This window comes from Hemicordylus capensis, chromosome 17, assembly GCF_027244095.1.
Source record: "Hemicordylus capensis ecotype Gifberg chromosome 17, rHemCap1.1.pri, whole genome shotgun sequence".
Lineage (NCBI taxonomy): Eukaryota > Metazoa > Chordata > Lepidosauria > Squamata > Cordylidae > Hemicordylus > Hemicordylus capensis.
In genome coordinates, this window is record NC_069673.1 from 9,312,126 (window position 1) to 9,328,121 (window position 15,996).

Sequence of the window (15,996 nt, forward strand, 5' to 3'; positions counted from 1 at the left end):
GCTCAATCTTGCCAACACTGACTGGCAGCGTCTCTCTGTGGTCTCAAAACGTGGCCCTTCCCCAGCCCTACCTGGAGGTGTTGCTGGGGATTGAACCCGAGACGTCCTGCGTACAAAGCAGATGCTCTGCCACGAAGCTGTGGCCCTATCTCTTTAATTTAGTACTGAATCAGACCCTTGGTCTGTCCAGCTCTGTATTGTCAGCACTGACTGGCAGCAGCCCTCCAAGGTTTCAGGCAGGTGGCTTTCCCAGCTCCACTGGAGATGCTGCCAGGGACTGAACCTGACACCTTCTGCATACAAAGCAGGTGCTCTGCCACTAAGCTATGGCTTTCCCCCAAACGTACGGGCACATGAACATAAGAAGCAGCCATATACTGAGTCAGAACATTGGTCTATCCAGCTCAGTATTGTCTTCACAGACTGGCAGCAGCTTCTGCAAGGTTGCAGGCAGGAATCTCTCTCAGCCCTGTCTTGGAGATGCTGCCAGGGAGGGAACTTGGAACCTTCTTCTGCTCTTCCCAGAGCGGCTCCATCCCCCTGAGGGGAATCTCTTCCAGTGCTCACACATCAAGTCTCCTGTTCATATGCAACCAGGGTGGACAAGTCATGCTTGCTACCACAAGACCAGCTGCCTTGTACCAAGACAGCCCCCAAACTAACCTGCGTTCCCCACGGTAGACACCTCGGTGAAATTGGGGCAGAAGATGGCGTAGTCAAACTGGCACGGCTGGACACACAAGGAAAAAAAACACACAGATTGTCACCAGAAGCAGAGTCAGCGTGGAATCAAGACTGCGGGAAACACATGGGTTAAATCCATCCTGGGCTGGGCCTCTAAAAGCTTTTCCTTTTGCCAAGGACCTGGCCCAAGTTGAATGGTTCGCCTGGCTGACAGCCACAGCTGAAATTTTATCCTTTTACCTATTAAGTGTTGTCGATGCTCGCATTGTTAATAATGGCCAACATGCAAACTGACGTAATGGCGCTAGTGCATTTTCCATCACAAAGGATGGACGGTTTTCGGCAATCCCCCCTTTTGTCTGCAGCTGTGCCCCCCCCGCTGCCGCACAAAATACATCCCCGAAGGTCTTTTGGCCCTTGAGGACATATATTTGGGAAGCACGAGGCCTGCAGAGCGAAGAGGAGATGGCCAAATTCACTCCTCCCTCCTCCTGCAGCGCTTTTCTGCTGGCACTTCCTGAGGCTGGATGTCAGCCATGAATAAAAATCATGACTGTATGCTTTTAAGATCAGCTGCTTCAAAGACGGAAAAGCAGCCAAGAAATACTAAATATAAGTAAATAAATTCTCACCAGTAGCAGCTTCAACAGGGCGGCAGTATCCCGGTCCCCTGTCACGTTGAAAAGGAGCACTCGGACCTCAGAACCGCTGCAAGTGAGAGAAAGAGCAGATTACTTTAGCTTTTGGCTCAATGCAATCAGTTCCTAAACTTCCAGTAATAGCAACTCTGCTAGCTCTATCTAGAGTCCCTGTACTGTGGGATGGCTCCGGAAAGTCCAGAAGCAAGACGTGAAGGCTTCAAGCCTCCCCAGAATCTGAGATACATTAGTAACATAGGATGCTGCCACCTACTGAGTCAGACCCTTGGTCCATCTAGCTCAGTACCGTCTACTCTGACTGGCAGTGGCTCTTCAGGGCTTCAGGCAGGAATGTTTCTCTTTTTATTTTTTTTGTAAATTTTTATTGATTTTAACAATATCTTATTCACATCACATTAAACAAATATTGACTTTCCGCTCACACCTCCTCGTGAACCACGAACTACAGAATTAACCCTTGCTATAATAATAATTCAAAACATATATCTTAAACCTTACAAACTCGATTTTGATCTACCCAACCTGCTAATATTACTAAATTTCAAACCCTGTTGTAAAATCAGTATTAGGAAAATAGTTCTTTAAGTATAATAAGAACGGTTTCCAATCTTCTTTAAAGCATTCCAAACAGGCAGGAATGTTTCTCAGTCCAATGTGGAGATGCCAGGGATTGAACGTGGGACCTCTAAGGCCCCTTTTTGGGGTTTTTGTTCTACTGCCTCTTGGCAACTTAAGAGTCAAAGCATTTTGAGGTTTGTCAGTTTGTTTAAGCAAGATTCTAGTGCACATAGAGGACAAGCAAGGAAAACACAAAATCGGGAGGATTTCTAGGCTGGAGGTGAACACTTATTGCAACCTCAGCCAAAAATAAAAATAAACCTGCAGTATATTTCTGTCACTCAAATGGTCTCGCAAAGTGACAGAGGCTTCGAAAAGCTGAGCCTTCAAAACAGAATTGTGCAACCAGAGCCAATGGATAAAACAGGTTTATTGGCATATTTTATCATTCAGAACCTGGGGTTCTGTGCATGGAAGATATACAGCCCTCATTGGAAGTATTTATTTAAAATACTATTTATATCCCACAATTTCAGCACAATGCAGCTCAGGGCTGCTCAAAGGCGCAAGTGAATCACAATAAAACCACGTAAAAAGCAGGGTGAGCAGGGCCGTATAAAATTGGGCTAGAAACTGGGACGGCCAATTAAAACCAATTTAAAGCCAGTGGGCAGAGACAGCCGATGAGAACCCTAGAAAGCCCTGCTAAAGAGCATCTTGTAATGCTTTTTGAGATCCCTAAGAGAGGAAGCCTAGTGAAGCTGCTCCAAGAGGCCGTTCCAAAGCCGAGGGGCCATAACCAAAAAGGCCCCGCTGAAAAATACGACGCCTCTCTAGGCCAGGTTATGATCAGGAAGAAGGGCCTGTGCTCACTCCCCATGCTTACTCGGCAGGTTTCTCCTCATGCAGGACAGCCTGACGAAACCAGCGCACACAGGCCTGGATGCTGGTGGTGGTATGGGCTCCGTCGATGTACCATGTCACGGGGCCGTGGTGCAGCACCTGGTTCCGACCCAGCCACACCGCCTCTTGCAGACCTGGGGGCGGGGGGGGGAGGAGACAAAGCAATGTGACAATTGAGCAGTGCCCTCTCACCCAATCAGATGTGCCCACCTTTTGGTGCATTTGCATTTTCTCACCAGTGTGCAATTTAGCATCAAGAGCAGAACTGGATGTTATTTTGGCCAGAATCAAGTTTCTAGCCCTCATGGCCAGTGTTTCCGGGATTTCCAGAGGCTGTTGACTACAACTCCCAGAATCCCCCGCCAAAGGCCATTCCAGCTGGGAATACAGCGAGTTGTGGTCAATAACCTCTGGGAATTCCCTGTTACAGGGAACACTGCTTATGCCAAAACAGTGGAAAAACAGACATGTCTTGCAGCTAATGAAATCTCAGAGAAGGGCTGGGTAGGGCAGCCCTGTCATCATAGAAGCACAAGAAGCTGTCTCCTACTGAGTCAGGCCTTTGGCCCATCAAGCTCAATACTGCCAAGCCAGTCTGCATGGACGATACCGGTTGTTTTTCGCCTACAACTCCCATAATCCTCAGCGGCCCATAGCCAGGGATTCTGGGAGTTGTAGGCCAACATCTTCCGGAGAGCCGAAGCTGAGCAGCCCTGCTGTAGACAATACTGAGCTAGATGGACCGATGGTCTGACTTGGTATACGGCAGCTGCCTATGTTCCTATGCACTGATGGTGATTCTTGGAGGCAGAACTCTGGATGCCAAGTCCACCATCTGTGCGCCAAGTGAAACCTGCAACTGTATACAAGCAATAATAATCCTCAGACTGCGCTCTGGGCTGCCCAGAGACGTGCCTAAGCCCAAATCAGGGCATATTTGGGGGAACAGCGGTCCTCTTAAGATTCAGCACAGAGATGCCAAGCAGTGTTCCTTGCAAGAAGGAATCCCAGATGTTGTTGACTACAGCTCCCAGAATCCCTAGCTGCAGTGGGCTTTGGCTGAGGATGCTGGGAGTTGTAGGCAACATCATCTGGCAGGGATTCTCAACGTTGGGTCCCAAGATGTTCACTGGACTTCAACTCCCATAATCCCCAGTCCCAGTAGCCTCTGGTTGGGGATTATGGGAGTTGAAGTCCAATAACAACTGGGGACCAACATTGAGAGGGAACCGCTGATGCCAAGGTGGCAGAGAGGAGCTTGTGAGGCTTACCTTGTACCATGGGTTCACCCAGTTTGAAGGCAGGCGCCAAAGGGGGAGCCCTCTTGGTGGGCAGTACGGAGCTCGGCCATGGGTCCTTCGGCTCGCCGATATCTGTCCGGGGACACACAGCACACAGACCCCCCCCACTCGGTGAGTATTTTAGTTAGGTGAAGAGGGCAAAAGTGAAGGCCATCAAAAGGAACTAACATGAGCAGATGCTGACCAGCCAGGCCCCACTGCTGACGTCAGTGGAAGATCATATCTCTCCTGCCCTGCTCCCCCAGATGTTGGACTACAACTCCCAGAATCCCCAGCCGCAAAGGCCATGTCTGGGGATTCTGGGAGTTGTAGTCCAACAACATCTGAGTCCCCAAGGTTAAGAAACCCTGCTGTAAAATATTCCCCCTCAGGGGACGGAGCCACTCTGGGAAAAGCAGAAGGCTCCAAGTTCCCTCCCTGGCAGCATCTCCAAGACAGGGCTGGGAGAGATTCCTGCCTGCAACCTTGGAGAAGCCACTGCCAGTCTGGGTAGACAATACTGAGCTTGATAGACCAATGATCTGACTCAGGCAGCTGCCATATACATGTCCTTATGATGGGAGTTGTAGTTCAACTGTTAAGAGGGCCAGGTTTGCCCAGCCCTGTACTACAGCCAGGGAGCGCTGGAAAAATCCAATTCTGCCTACACATGCTGTCCAGAGTTCTGGGTGCATAGCCGTGTTCCCTCTAAGGCATGCACACATGCTTGCGCTTGCAAGTTTTTTGACAGGTCATTTTAGATCCCGCTCCGGTTGAATCCGGAAGGCCCCACTCTGAATGCACATGCACACTGCCTTGATACTGCCGCCCAGAACAAAACTCATTCTGCACACAGATGGGGGGGGGGGAGAGAGAGAGCGAGCGTGCACTGGTGCCCAGAACCAACCCCTCTCCCTGCCCAATACATGAGTGACCCACTGCTGCTTACCCAGATAGCCCTGCTGGCCCAGCCACGTGTGGGCCAGCTGCAGAGCGAGCACGGCGTTTGAGCGCTGATGGTCCCCTGCCAAGCCCAGCTGAAGGCGCTGGCCGTCTTCTTCAAAGGCATCCAGGTCAGGACAGAGATAGAGAGGGCACTGTAGGGGGAAAAAGGATTAAGGCGAGAACATAAAAACATAAGAACAGCCCTGCTGGATCAGGCTCAAGCAGGCCCATCTAGTCCAACATCCTGTTTCACACCGTGGCCCACCAGATGCTGCTGGAAGCCACAGGCAGGAGTTGAAAGAGGCATGCCCTCTCTCCTGCTGTGACTCCCCTGCAACTGGGACTCAGAGGCATGCTGCCTTTGAGGCTGGAGATGGCCTTTAGTCTTCCAGCAAGTAGCCAATGATAGACCTCTCCTCCATGAAGTTATCCAAGCCCCTCTTAAAGCCACCCAGGTGGTTGGCTGTCACCACATCTTGTGGCAGAGAATTCCACAAGTGGATCATGCGTTGTATGAAAAAGCACTTCCGTTTGTTAGTCCTAGATTTCCTGGCAATCAATTTCATGGGAGGACCCCTGGTTCCAGTGTGATGTGAGAGGGAGAAGGATTTCTCTCGATCCACTTTCTCCACCCCATGCATGATTTTATAGACTTCTATCATGCCTCCCCGCAGTCGTCTTTTTTCTAAACTAAATAGCCCCAGGTGTTGTAGCCTTGCCTCATAAGAAAGGTGTTTCCGGCCCCTGATCATCTTGGTTGCCCTCTTCTGCATCTTTCCCAGGTCTACAATGTCCTTTTTCAGATGTGGTGACCAGAATTGTACACAGTAGTCCTAAGAGGTTCCCAGATGCTGGACTACAACTCCCATCATCCCCAGCCCGAATGGCTTTTGACCCTTGTGCCTGGGGATGATGGGCACTGCAGTACTGAATCATCAACTACCCCCTTCACCTTCCTCGCCTTTGTCTCCCATCCTGCCTACAAGGGTGGCACATGTGGACACAGCGATCTTTATCCTCAACATCCCTGCGAGGTAGGCAGGCTGAGAGCATGAAGATCTGGCCCAAGGTCATTCGGGGAGTGTTGTGGACAGAGGGGGAAATTTCAAACCCAGATCGCCCCAATCCAAGCCCAACACCTCTAACCACGATGCCACACCCGCTCCCTGATTTGCCACCGCTGACCCAATAATGGAACTTTTAGCAAGAGAATACTGCAGCAGGATAAGGCCACGGTTCAGTGGTTGAGGCCCTGCTTTGCATGCAGAAGGTCCCCGGTTCGATCCCTGGCAGCATCTCCTGCCTGAAACCTTGGAGAGCTGCTGCCAGCCAGTGCAGACAGTACTGAGCTAGATGAACTAAGTGTCCGACTCCAGGGAGGAGAGCCGGCCTTGTGGGAGCAAGCATGACTTGTCCCCTTAGCTAAGCAAGGTCTACCCTGGCTTGCATCTGAATGGGAGACTATGTGCGTGAGCATTGCAAGTTATTCCCCTGCTAACTGGGCAAAGAGGCACCTTTTAAACGTGGTGATTCTCTTTACTTAGCAGGGGGAGAGTAACTGGCCCTCTCCACCCCCAGCACAGTACTTCCAGTGACTGTTGCTGGTGTCTATCTTGGGGTTTTTTTTAGAATGTGAGCCCTTTGGGGACAGGGAGCCATCTTATTTAGTTGTTATTTCTCTGTGTAAACTGCCCTGAGCCATTTTTGGAAGGGCGGTATAGAAACTGAATGAATGAATGAATGAATGAATAAATTCCCTTAAGGGATGGGGCTGCTTTGCGAAGGTCATCTGCATGCAGAAGGCTCCAAGTTCCCTCCCTGGCAGCATCTCCAAGATCGGGCCAAGAGAGACTCCAGCCTGCCACCTTGGAGAAGCCATTGCCAGTCTGTGTAGACAATACTGAGCTAGCTGGACCAAGGGTCTGACTCAGTAGGAATCAGCTTCCTATGTTTCAACAACATCCATGATGATGAACTTAAACCAATTGAACCGCTACTGCTTCTGCTGCCAAAGAACGCAAAGGAACAGAGTTCTGGCACAAGGGCCGAAGACACCCCTGAATCTCTCAAGGCAACTTACAGAGATCTTCTGAGCTTGCTCTTTGAGGACATCCAAAGGCTGGTCTGGCTGTGGCACTGTGAAGGCAGGCACCCCAGGCTGAAAGGGAAGGCAAGCAAGGATCAGAAACTGACTTTGTCTCAGTTCTTTGCAAGAGGAAAGACAGACCCAACACCCTGACAGCTTCCGATGCCCAGGAGGATAGGGCTGCATTAGAAACTGTCCTTACACATTACACAAACTATCTAGGATGCTTAGAATTCTGCGCTTAATTTTATTTTTTAGATGGTGAGCCCTTTGGGGACAGGGATCCATCTTTATTATTATTTCTCTATGTGAACGTGCTTTGAGGTAACCTGAAAATATTTTCATTCATTGTCTCTTTCTCTGCCTGCTTCTGCCTTGTAGTCCAAACTGCCATAGTCGGGAAATCTTCTATGTAGTCTGGATTTTCAGTACTGCCCAGGACAGCGGAAGCAAGGGCCTGTTCCGGGTATTTCCAAGGCCGGCAGACCTGGCCAGCCCAGCAGAGCGTCTCCAGGCTCCATTACCTTAAAGATGCCCCCTTTCTGCCAGGCAATCTTCTCAATGGTGTCGCCCAGGATACTGGTGTGGTCGATGCCCAGAGAGGAAACCCCACACACCACAGGCTTCCTACAGGGAAGCAAAAGGAAGCAGAGGGGCAAAGTCATTCCCAGGAGACGGGTTGCTTGGAGGATTGGATCCAGCCCAGCACGGAGTCTCGGGGAAACAGCAACGTACAAGGAGGACTTCCTATGCCAAGAAACAGGTATTATGGCAGCTCCTCAAAATGCACTCAGGGATGTTGGGAACCGGCTGCCGTTCCTAAAGAAGCCACAAAAGCATCCACTTATTTATTTAAAGTCGTTCTATACTAGCTTTCAAACAAGATTCCCCAAGGCAGTCCAGAAACAAAAACAATAGATCACCTTTAAAATAAAATTTAAAAAAGACTGGAATTAAGAATTGGCAGCCACACCAACTGGCACCCAAACTGGCCATCCGGAGCCGTGTAAGCTGGAAGACTGGGCGGCAATCGGCCGGGCTGAGGCGAACATCTTTAGTGATCTTTTTAGGGCATCACTTTTTAGGTCCCCCTGCAACTTTGGAGAAGCCACTGCCAGTCTGTGTAGACAATCCTGAGCTAGATGGACCAAGGGTCTGACTCAGTATATGGCAGCTGCCTATGTCCCTAAGGGGCTAAATGATGAGGGAGATTTCCCCGCCCCCCTTCCAGCATTTTTCGTTAAGGGGGGGCTGCCACTCCGAAAGCCCTACCTGATGATATTGGTGCAGTCGTAGGCGCCGCCGATGCCCACCTCCATGACCGCAAGGTCTACCTGGGAAGGACACAAGAGCCTGTCAGGAAAGCACAGACACCCCATAAACCCAAACTTTGCAAGGAGTTTATGGCCCCGCTGACACAGGACTAAGGGAGAGCTGGTCTAAGAACATATGATCAGCCCTGCGGGATGAGGCCCAAGTCTAGCTAGTCCAGCATCCTGTTTCACACAGTGGCCCACCTGATGCCTCTGAGAAGCCCAAGAATTAGATCAGGGCATGCCCTCTCTCTTGCTGTTGTTCCCTCTCCTCCCTGAATCTGTCTGCCCCAGGGCTGTTCAACTTCGGCCCTCCTGCAGATGCTGGCCTACAACTCCCACAATCCCTGGCTATTGGACACTGTGGCTGGGGATTATGGGAGCTGTAGTCCAAAAACAGCTAGGGGGGTCCTAGGTTGAGCAGGCCTGGTCTATAAAAACACAAGCGAAAGCTGGTCTTGTGGTAGCAAGCATGAATTCCTTTTGAATTCCTTTGAATTGCTTTGCTGAGCAGGGTTTGCATCTGAATGGGAGACTACATGTGTGAGCAGTGAACGTTATTCACCTTAGGGGATGAGGCCGCTCTGGGAAGAGCACCTGCCTGCTTGCATGCAGGAGGAGAGGAGAGCTGGTCTTGTGGTAGCAAGCATGACTTGTCCCCTTAGCTAAGCAGGGTCTGCCCTGGTTGCATATGAATGGGAGACTTGATGTGTGAGCACTGGAAGACCTTCCCCATAGGGGGATGGAGCTGCTCTGGGAAAAGCATCTAGGTTCCAAGTTCCCTCCTTGGCTTCTCCAAGATAGGGCTGAGAGAGACTCCTGCCTGCAACCTTGGAGAAGCCACTGCCAGTCTGTGAAGACAATACTGGACTAGATGGACCAAGGGTCTGACTCAGTATATGGCAGCTTCCTATGTAAGGTTCCAAGTCCCCGTCCCCCCCACACCAGTTGGTGAGGTGAGCTGGTCTTGTGGTAGCAAGCATGACTTGTCCCCATAGCTAAGCAGGGTCTGCCTTGGTTGCATATGAATGGGAGACTAGAAGCGTGAGCACTGCAAGATATTCCCCTTCTTAGGGGATGGAGCCTCTCTGGGAAGAGCAGAAGGTTCCAAGTTCCCTCCCTGGCAGCATCTCCAAGAGAGACTCCTGCCTGCAACCTTGGAGAAGCTGCTGCCAGTCTGTGAAGACAATACTGGACTAGCTGGACCAAGGGTCTGACTCAGTATATGGCAGCTTCCTATGCTCCTAACTCCCAGAATGCCCAGCTGCAGTCTAGGAGTTCTAGTCAACTACATCTGGGAATCCCTGTTAGAAGGAACACTGAACTGCACCCAGATCCTGAACTGCTTACCCTCAGCAAGGTGGCTGCAGCATAGACCTTCAGGCCATGCTCTGCGACCATACATTTCTCGTACGTTTCAGGTTTACGGCAGTGTTTTCTGTTCAGGTTTACGGCCCCCATCAACCCAAAGTGCGGCCCTCGCATTGTTTGTTGGGCCCCTGTAACGCTTTGGCTGAAGCGGAATACTCTGCACTGTCGCCCTGGCATCATGCGAAGACTACCATCCCCCACTGTGCAGCACTGCGCTTTGCCCAGGCTTCTTCAAGGGCAATAAGAGCTCTCTGGAGCTCCTGGGCCATCTTGGAAGGCGTACATGGACTGCTGGGAAATGTAGTCCTTCCCAGTGCTTTCTGCACAGGGCTCTCTCAAGGGAGGGCCCTGTCTCTCTGAAAGAGCCCTCCTTCCCATCACGGAGGTCGGTGCACTGGGAAATGGCTCTCGTCTTGAAGGTTTTGTCGCCCAAGCGGCCCCTGCTTGAAAGGCAGTGATGACCACTGGCTTATGGCCTGACCTCATCTTGCCAGGGTAAAAATCTCCCTGCTGTGGAATCCCCTAACTGTGGAATTTATGGCCTGCTGCATCAATCCACAGATCCTTGGGCACCCTTCCCGTTCCCAGCATGACCAACGCCCACGGATCTTTGTCTGAGAAGCACCGCTGTCAAATGGAGGAAAATGTGTACCTTTTCTTGCAAGAAGACATGAAATGCCATGATGGTCAGGAAGCGAAAGTAGGCCGGCATAGCAGCATGGTCTGAATCCTGTGAAGAGAGAGGAGTGGTTCAAGTGAACCCAGTTCTCCACAGACAAAGAGGTGCCCAATTAACACAACAGGCCCCCAAGAAAAGTCTTTATTGCCACCAGAAAATAACCTGGCATGCATTTCCCAGCATGCATATCTGGGGCTCATTTCTGCCCTTGAAGTATTTGTGCTTCGCTGCACAAACTAGAATGAGGTTTTATTTGTATTTTAATACAAGTCTATCTAACTTGTACACATAATATACCCAAACCAATATAGATATAATCCCAATATACAAAAGCAAATCAAAGTTATCAATAAAAGCATCGCACAAGTGGGATCTCTCCTGCTCCATGTCCTGCTAGTGAAAGAATGACCACTATGAATATTTATGTACCCTTTTCCCAACACAAGTTCTCAAAAGGGGCTTTCATAGGAAAAATAAATACGATGATCCCTATTTATTATTTCTTTAGAGGATTCTTAATTAACCAACTATGCCAGGGATCCTCAACGCTGGGTCCCCAGATGTTTTTGGACTTCAACTCCCTTAATTTCGCCAGAGACAAAAGTTTGGGAGGTATATAAATGTGATGAATGAATGAATAAATAAAATAATCCCCAACTAAAGGCCACTGGAACTGGGGATTATGGGAGTTGAAGTCCAAAAACATCTGGGGACCCAACGTTGAGAATCCCTGAACTACACACCCAAACAAAATATCTTTATTCTGCCTTAAGGAGAACTAATTTAAGTCTTGTTAATTTCAAAAGGACACAGTCACAACTAACTTTCTTAGGATACAGCCTTTATCTCAGGGCTGCTCAACTTCGGCCCTCCTGCAGATGTTGGCCTACAATTCCCACAATCCCTGGCTATTGGACACTGTGGCTGGGGATTATGGGAGCTGTAGTCCAAACACAGCTGGGGGGCAGCCTAAGTTGAGTAGGCCTGCTTTATCTACACCAGTGGTTCCCAACCAGGGTTCCTTCAGATGTTGCTGAACTACAACATCCCCAGCAGTATTCCCTCTAACAGGGAGGTGTTTCTCTGTGTAAAGCGCCCTGAGCCATTTTTGGAAGGGTGGTATAGAAATTGAATGAATGAATGAATGAATGAAAGTCCAACAGTACAAGTCTACCTGGTCAGCTCTCTCTCTTTGGAGGTTTTCAAAGATCTGTCAGGGATGCTGTCACAGATTCCGGCACTGAGCAGGGGCCGGACTAGATGACCTCCAAGGACCCTTCCAACTGTGAAATTCTATGCACAGCCAATTGCAGAGCATCACACAAGTGGGATCTCCCCTCCCTGCGTCCTGCTAGTGAAAGGACTCCCCTTTAACTCACCTTGGTCTCCTCTAACCGGTTGTACACCTGCCAGAAGTACTTGCTGAAGAGCTCCTTACTGATGGGTTGCCCATTGATACGGATTCTCTCCCGGACTTGAACCAGGTGTGGAGAGCTTCAAGTGAGACGGCAGGACAGGCAGGATTAGGCCCTGAATTCTCACCCACCCGCCTTCCTCCCAAGGCTCCACCCCAGAAAGCGAGGTCACTCCATTTCAAACCCTGCATTGTTTCTACACTACAAGCTTTGGTAACGGTCTTAGCACCTGCAGGAATAACAAGGAAGACGATTTATTGGCTAGGATGTCCCTCACGACTTGCTAGCAAACCCCCCGTAGAAACTGAATCAGGAAAATCCTCTTGTTCAGCTCAGTTTTTTGAAGATGCAGGATTACTTCTATAAGATTTTAAAAACTGATTTATTATGGCGAGACAGAGGAGTTTACTACAAACGAGGTAGTTGGAAAAGTTGTACGATATGAGTAGTTTGCGTTCTATACTATTTTAGACTGGCGTGTGTGTTTTATCTTATCACCCTAACGTTTTATGGCATCGTGCCTCTAACTGTTTATAGCTACAGCTGTCTGGCTAAAATATTTTCATAAAACAACTCATTTAACGAAAAGAGCTCTCGTCTCTAAAAATAAAAATTTGGGAACAGTCAGCAAGAACCTCCTCATCCATGATTTCCCATAGTTCCTTGAGGGAAGCCATGTCCAACCATCTCATCTTCCACTCAAGATTTCCCAAGGTTCCTCAGAGGCAGTCATGTCCATTATAGCCAACCATCTCACCATCTTCCCCAAATTTCCCAGGGTTCCTTGAGGGAAGGCATGACTGGTTTAAATTCTGCAGCTAAGACGACTCCTTCGATGTCCTAGGGAGACCCAAGGATTGGTTAGAGGTGATGCTGGTCATGACCCTGTGGAACTTTTCTACAAACTAGCTGGGCCGGTGCAGAGCATCTTCTCAGAGCAGCTCCATCCCCTAAGGGGGACATCTTCCAGTGCTCACACATCAGGTCTCTCATTCATATGCAACCAGGGCAGACCCTGCTTAGCAAAGGGGACAAGTTGTGCTTGCTGCCATAAGACCAGCTCTCCTCTCTTCTCTTGGTCTCTGCAATATCCCTTCTCATGAGTAACTGGGGGGGGGGGGCACAAGAATCCCCTCCGGCGTGTCTAAGCCTAAATATTCTCCAATGCAGCTCAAAGTGGGGCCCCATTTTCCTACCTCCCGAGGCCAAGAGAGGCAAACCGAGGCCTGCCTCTCAGCAGCCACCAAAACTACCTACCTGTAGAAACCCGTCTTTAAACCGTAGTTGCGAAGAATCCGTTCTGTGAAGGCACACGCCGAACCCTGAGGGGAAAGAAGGGACCAAGGGTTACCAAGGCCAACAAAACCCATTGGGGCTTCTCTCAGTGGGGAGAGAGGCCTGATCTACAGGGGCAGTCTGTGGTACATTCGGCCAGACCCACAACCATACTGAAGTCCCTCCATGTGACTTCTGGGGAAAGTGACCCCTTGTGGCAATCCAGTCTGTTCTCTACGGAACCGAAATAAATATAGTACATGGTTCTTAAGAGACATAGGGTACATTTTTATTAATTAAAGTAAAGGTAAAGTGTGCCGTCAAGTCGATTTCGACTCCTGGTGCCCACAGAGCCCTGTGGTTGTCTCTGGTAGAATACAGGAGGGTTTTATTTGTTTACTTGTTTATTTATTTATTTATTTTTACATTTATATCCCGCTCTTCCTCCAAGGAGCCCAGAGTGGTGTACTACATACTTAGGTTTCTCCTCACAACAACCCTGTGAAGTAGGCTAGGCTGAGAGAGAAGTGACTGGCCCAGAGTCACCCAGCAAGTCTCATGGCTAAATGGGGATTTGAGCTCGGGTCTTCCCAGACCTAGTCCAGCACTCTAACCACTACACCACACTGGCTCCACTTACCACTGCCTCCTCCTGCACAGTAGGTGGTGATGCCTTTCAGCATCTTCCTAGATCCCTGCTGCCCGATATAGGTGTTTCCCATAATCTGGGAAACACACCAAGCAGGGATTCGAACCGGCAACCTCATGCTTGCCACTGTATCATCTATAGCCTACATTCCCTTCAAGGAACTCAGGGCAGCATGCTGTGTCGCCTCTCCATTTTTAACATCTCACAACCACCTTGTGAGGTAGGTGAGGGTGAGAAGAAGTGACAGGCCCAAAGTCAACTCAGTGAGCTTCACGGCCCAGTCGGGATTTGAACCCAGGTCTCCTTGGTCCTAGTTCGATGTTCTACACACTATACCTTGTCGGCTCCAGAATTCAGAATTTCCCACTGATTTACACCAAGGCTGAGGGGTGTGTGTGTGTGTGTCGGGGGGAAACAGACCCGCACGGCGTCAACTGAAAGCCAGTTATGTGGTCATCCCTATCAGCCAGTCGTAGCCTGCTAATGGGCTTTCTGGAGTACAGAGCACTGAAGGATCCCTCGTCTCCACAAAATCCTTCTTTTACATGATCCCCACCGCATGTTGAGGTCGTCCGAGGAGGTCCGTCTCCAGTTACCACCGGTTCATTTGGTGGCGGGCCTTCTCTGTAGCTGCTCCCGGGCTGTGGAACGCACTCCCGGCAGAAATCTGCAATCAATTCCTTACGGACCTTCAAGAGAGCCCTTAAAACCCATCTGGTTTGGCCTGGCCTTTCAGGGTTTTTTAATCAGTTTTAATTGTTTTAATGCTCTAACCTGGTTTTCAGGGTTGCAATTGTTCGGATAGTTTAACTGGGGTTTTTTAATGATTTTTTTTAAAAATTGGTGTTCATATTTATATTTCTGTTTTTATTGTTTTTAATGGTTTCTGTTTTTAATTGTAAACCGCCCTGAGCCATTTCGGAAGAGCGGTATAAAAATCGAATAAATTAAAAAAATATTAAAAATAGAATCCAACAGTTCATTGCATCGCGGGCATTCCTCATATATCAAGGCCTTCTCAGGTTTTCCTCTGATCCAATTATTACTTCCCCTTCCCCACAACCGCTTTACCTTGCCCTTCGTCCCAGTGACGTGAATAATGTTCAGTTGATCCAGGTCTTCGACCTGCCAGACAGAGGGGAACGAACCGGTCAGTTTCCATACGCAGATACCCAGCCAGCCAAGAGGGATCACAGCCCACCCGCTATGCCCAAAGGAGGCAGAAGGCAAAAAATCAAAACCCTAACCCTCACACCCACATGGCTGGCAGTCTCCCGCAAAGCTCACAAGTTACGAGACATGGCAACAGCATCGGGGGCTTTTTGGTTTGGAAAAGAGGCGATTACGGGGAGACACGCTAGAGGTCTATAAAATTATGCATGGAGTAATGCGAGTGGAGAGAGAGAACTTTTTCTCCCTCTCTCACAACTCTAGAACCAGGGGTCACGCCATGAAACTGATGGCCAAGGAATTGAGGCCTGGCAAAAGGAAGTCCTTTCACACACAGGGCATCATCAATCTATGGAACTCTCTGCCACAGGAAGTGGTGATGGCCACTAGCTTGGATGGCTTTAAAAGGGGCTTAGACAAATTCATGGAGGACAGGGCTATCAATCACTACTGGTTTGGTTATAGGCCACCTACAGCCTGAGGCAAGATGCCTCCGAATACCAGTTGCAGGGGAGCAACAGCAGGAGAGAGGGCATGCCCTCACCTCTTGCCTGTGGGCTTCTCAGGGGCATCTGGTGGGCCACTGTGGGAAACAGGATGCTGGACTAGATGGGCCTTCTTGGGCCTGATCCAACAGGTCTGTTCTTATGTTCCAAGCCTCACCTTTAACCCGCTCCGCTCCAAGAAACCTGTCATAGCTTCCAGCTGTGCCTGCGGATTGCCTCGTTCCCTCTTCACCTGCTCAAGGTAGTTGGCGTTGGTCTGGAGAGTATTGAGAGTCCGAATGGCATCCTAGAGAACAAGGAGACCCAGGGTGATGGCTTGTAAAATCCTCACTTTAACAAGAAAATAATTGACCAGGCCAGAAAGCTTAATCAAAGTTGTTTCACAAAATTGAAACATTAAACTAACACGTTTATATATATAAATACACACACACACACACACACACACACACACACACTGCCCTCCACCCTAAGACCCCAGGGCAGTTAACAACAGGATAAAA

General features: G+C 49.5%; 1 protein-coding gene across 2 annotated transcripts in view; it reads right to left on the reverse strand.

Moving 5' to 3' along the window:
• The window catches only part of FPGS (folylpolyglutamate synthase), a 28,171-nt gene that overhangs the window by 5,553 nt on the left and 6,622 nt on the right, over window positions 1-15,996 (reverse strand). For both annotated transcript variants that reach the window (XM_053282173.1, XM_053282172.1), the window contains exons 2-14: window positions 15,651-15,779; window positions 14,889-14,942; window positions 13,151-13,215; window positions 11,858-11,972; window positions 10,452-10,529; window positions 8,388-8,449; window positions 7,640-7,742; window positions 7,110-7,187; window positions 5,034-5,181; window positions 4,076-4,177; window positions 2,788-2,938; window positions 1,317-1,392; window positions 664-730 (exon numbers count right to left, since the gene is read on the reverse strand). In XM_053282173.1, coding sequence (XP_053138148.1) covers window positions 664-730; window positions 1,317-1,392; window positions 2,788-2,938; window positions 4,076-4,177; window positions 5,034-5,181; window positions 7,110-7,187; window positions 7,640-7,742; window positions 8,388-8,449; window positions 10,452-10,529; window positions 11,858-11,972; window positions 13,151-13,215; window positions 14,889-14,942; window positions 15,651-15,779 — 1,228 coding nt within the window. The remainder of the gene's footprint in view (window positions 1-663; window positions 731-1,316; window positions 1,393-2,787; window positions 2,939-4,075; window positions 4,178-5,033; window positions 5,182-7,109; window positions 7,188-7,639; window positions 7,743-8,387; window positions 8,450-10,451; window positions 10,530-11,857; window positions 11,973-13,150; window positions 13,216-14,888; window positions 14,943-15,650; window positions 15,780-15,996) is intronic.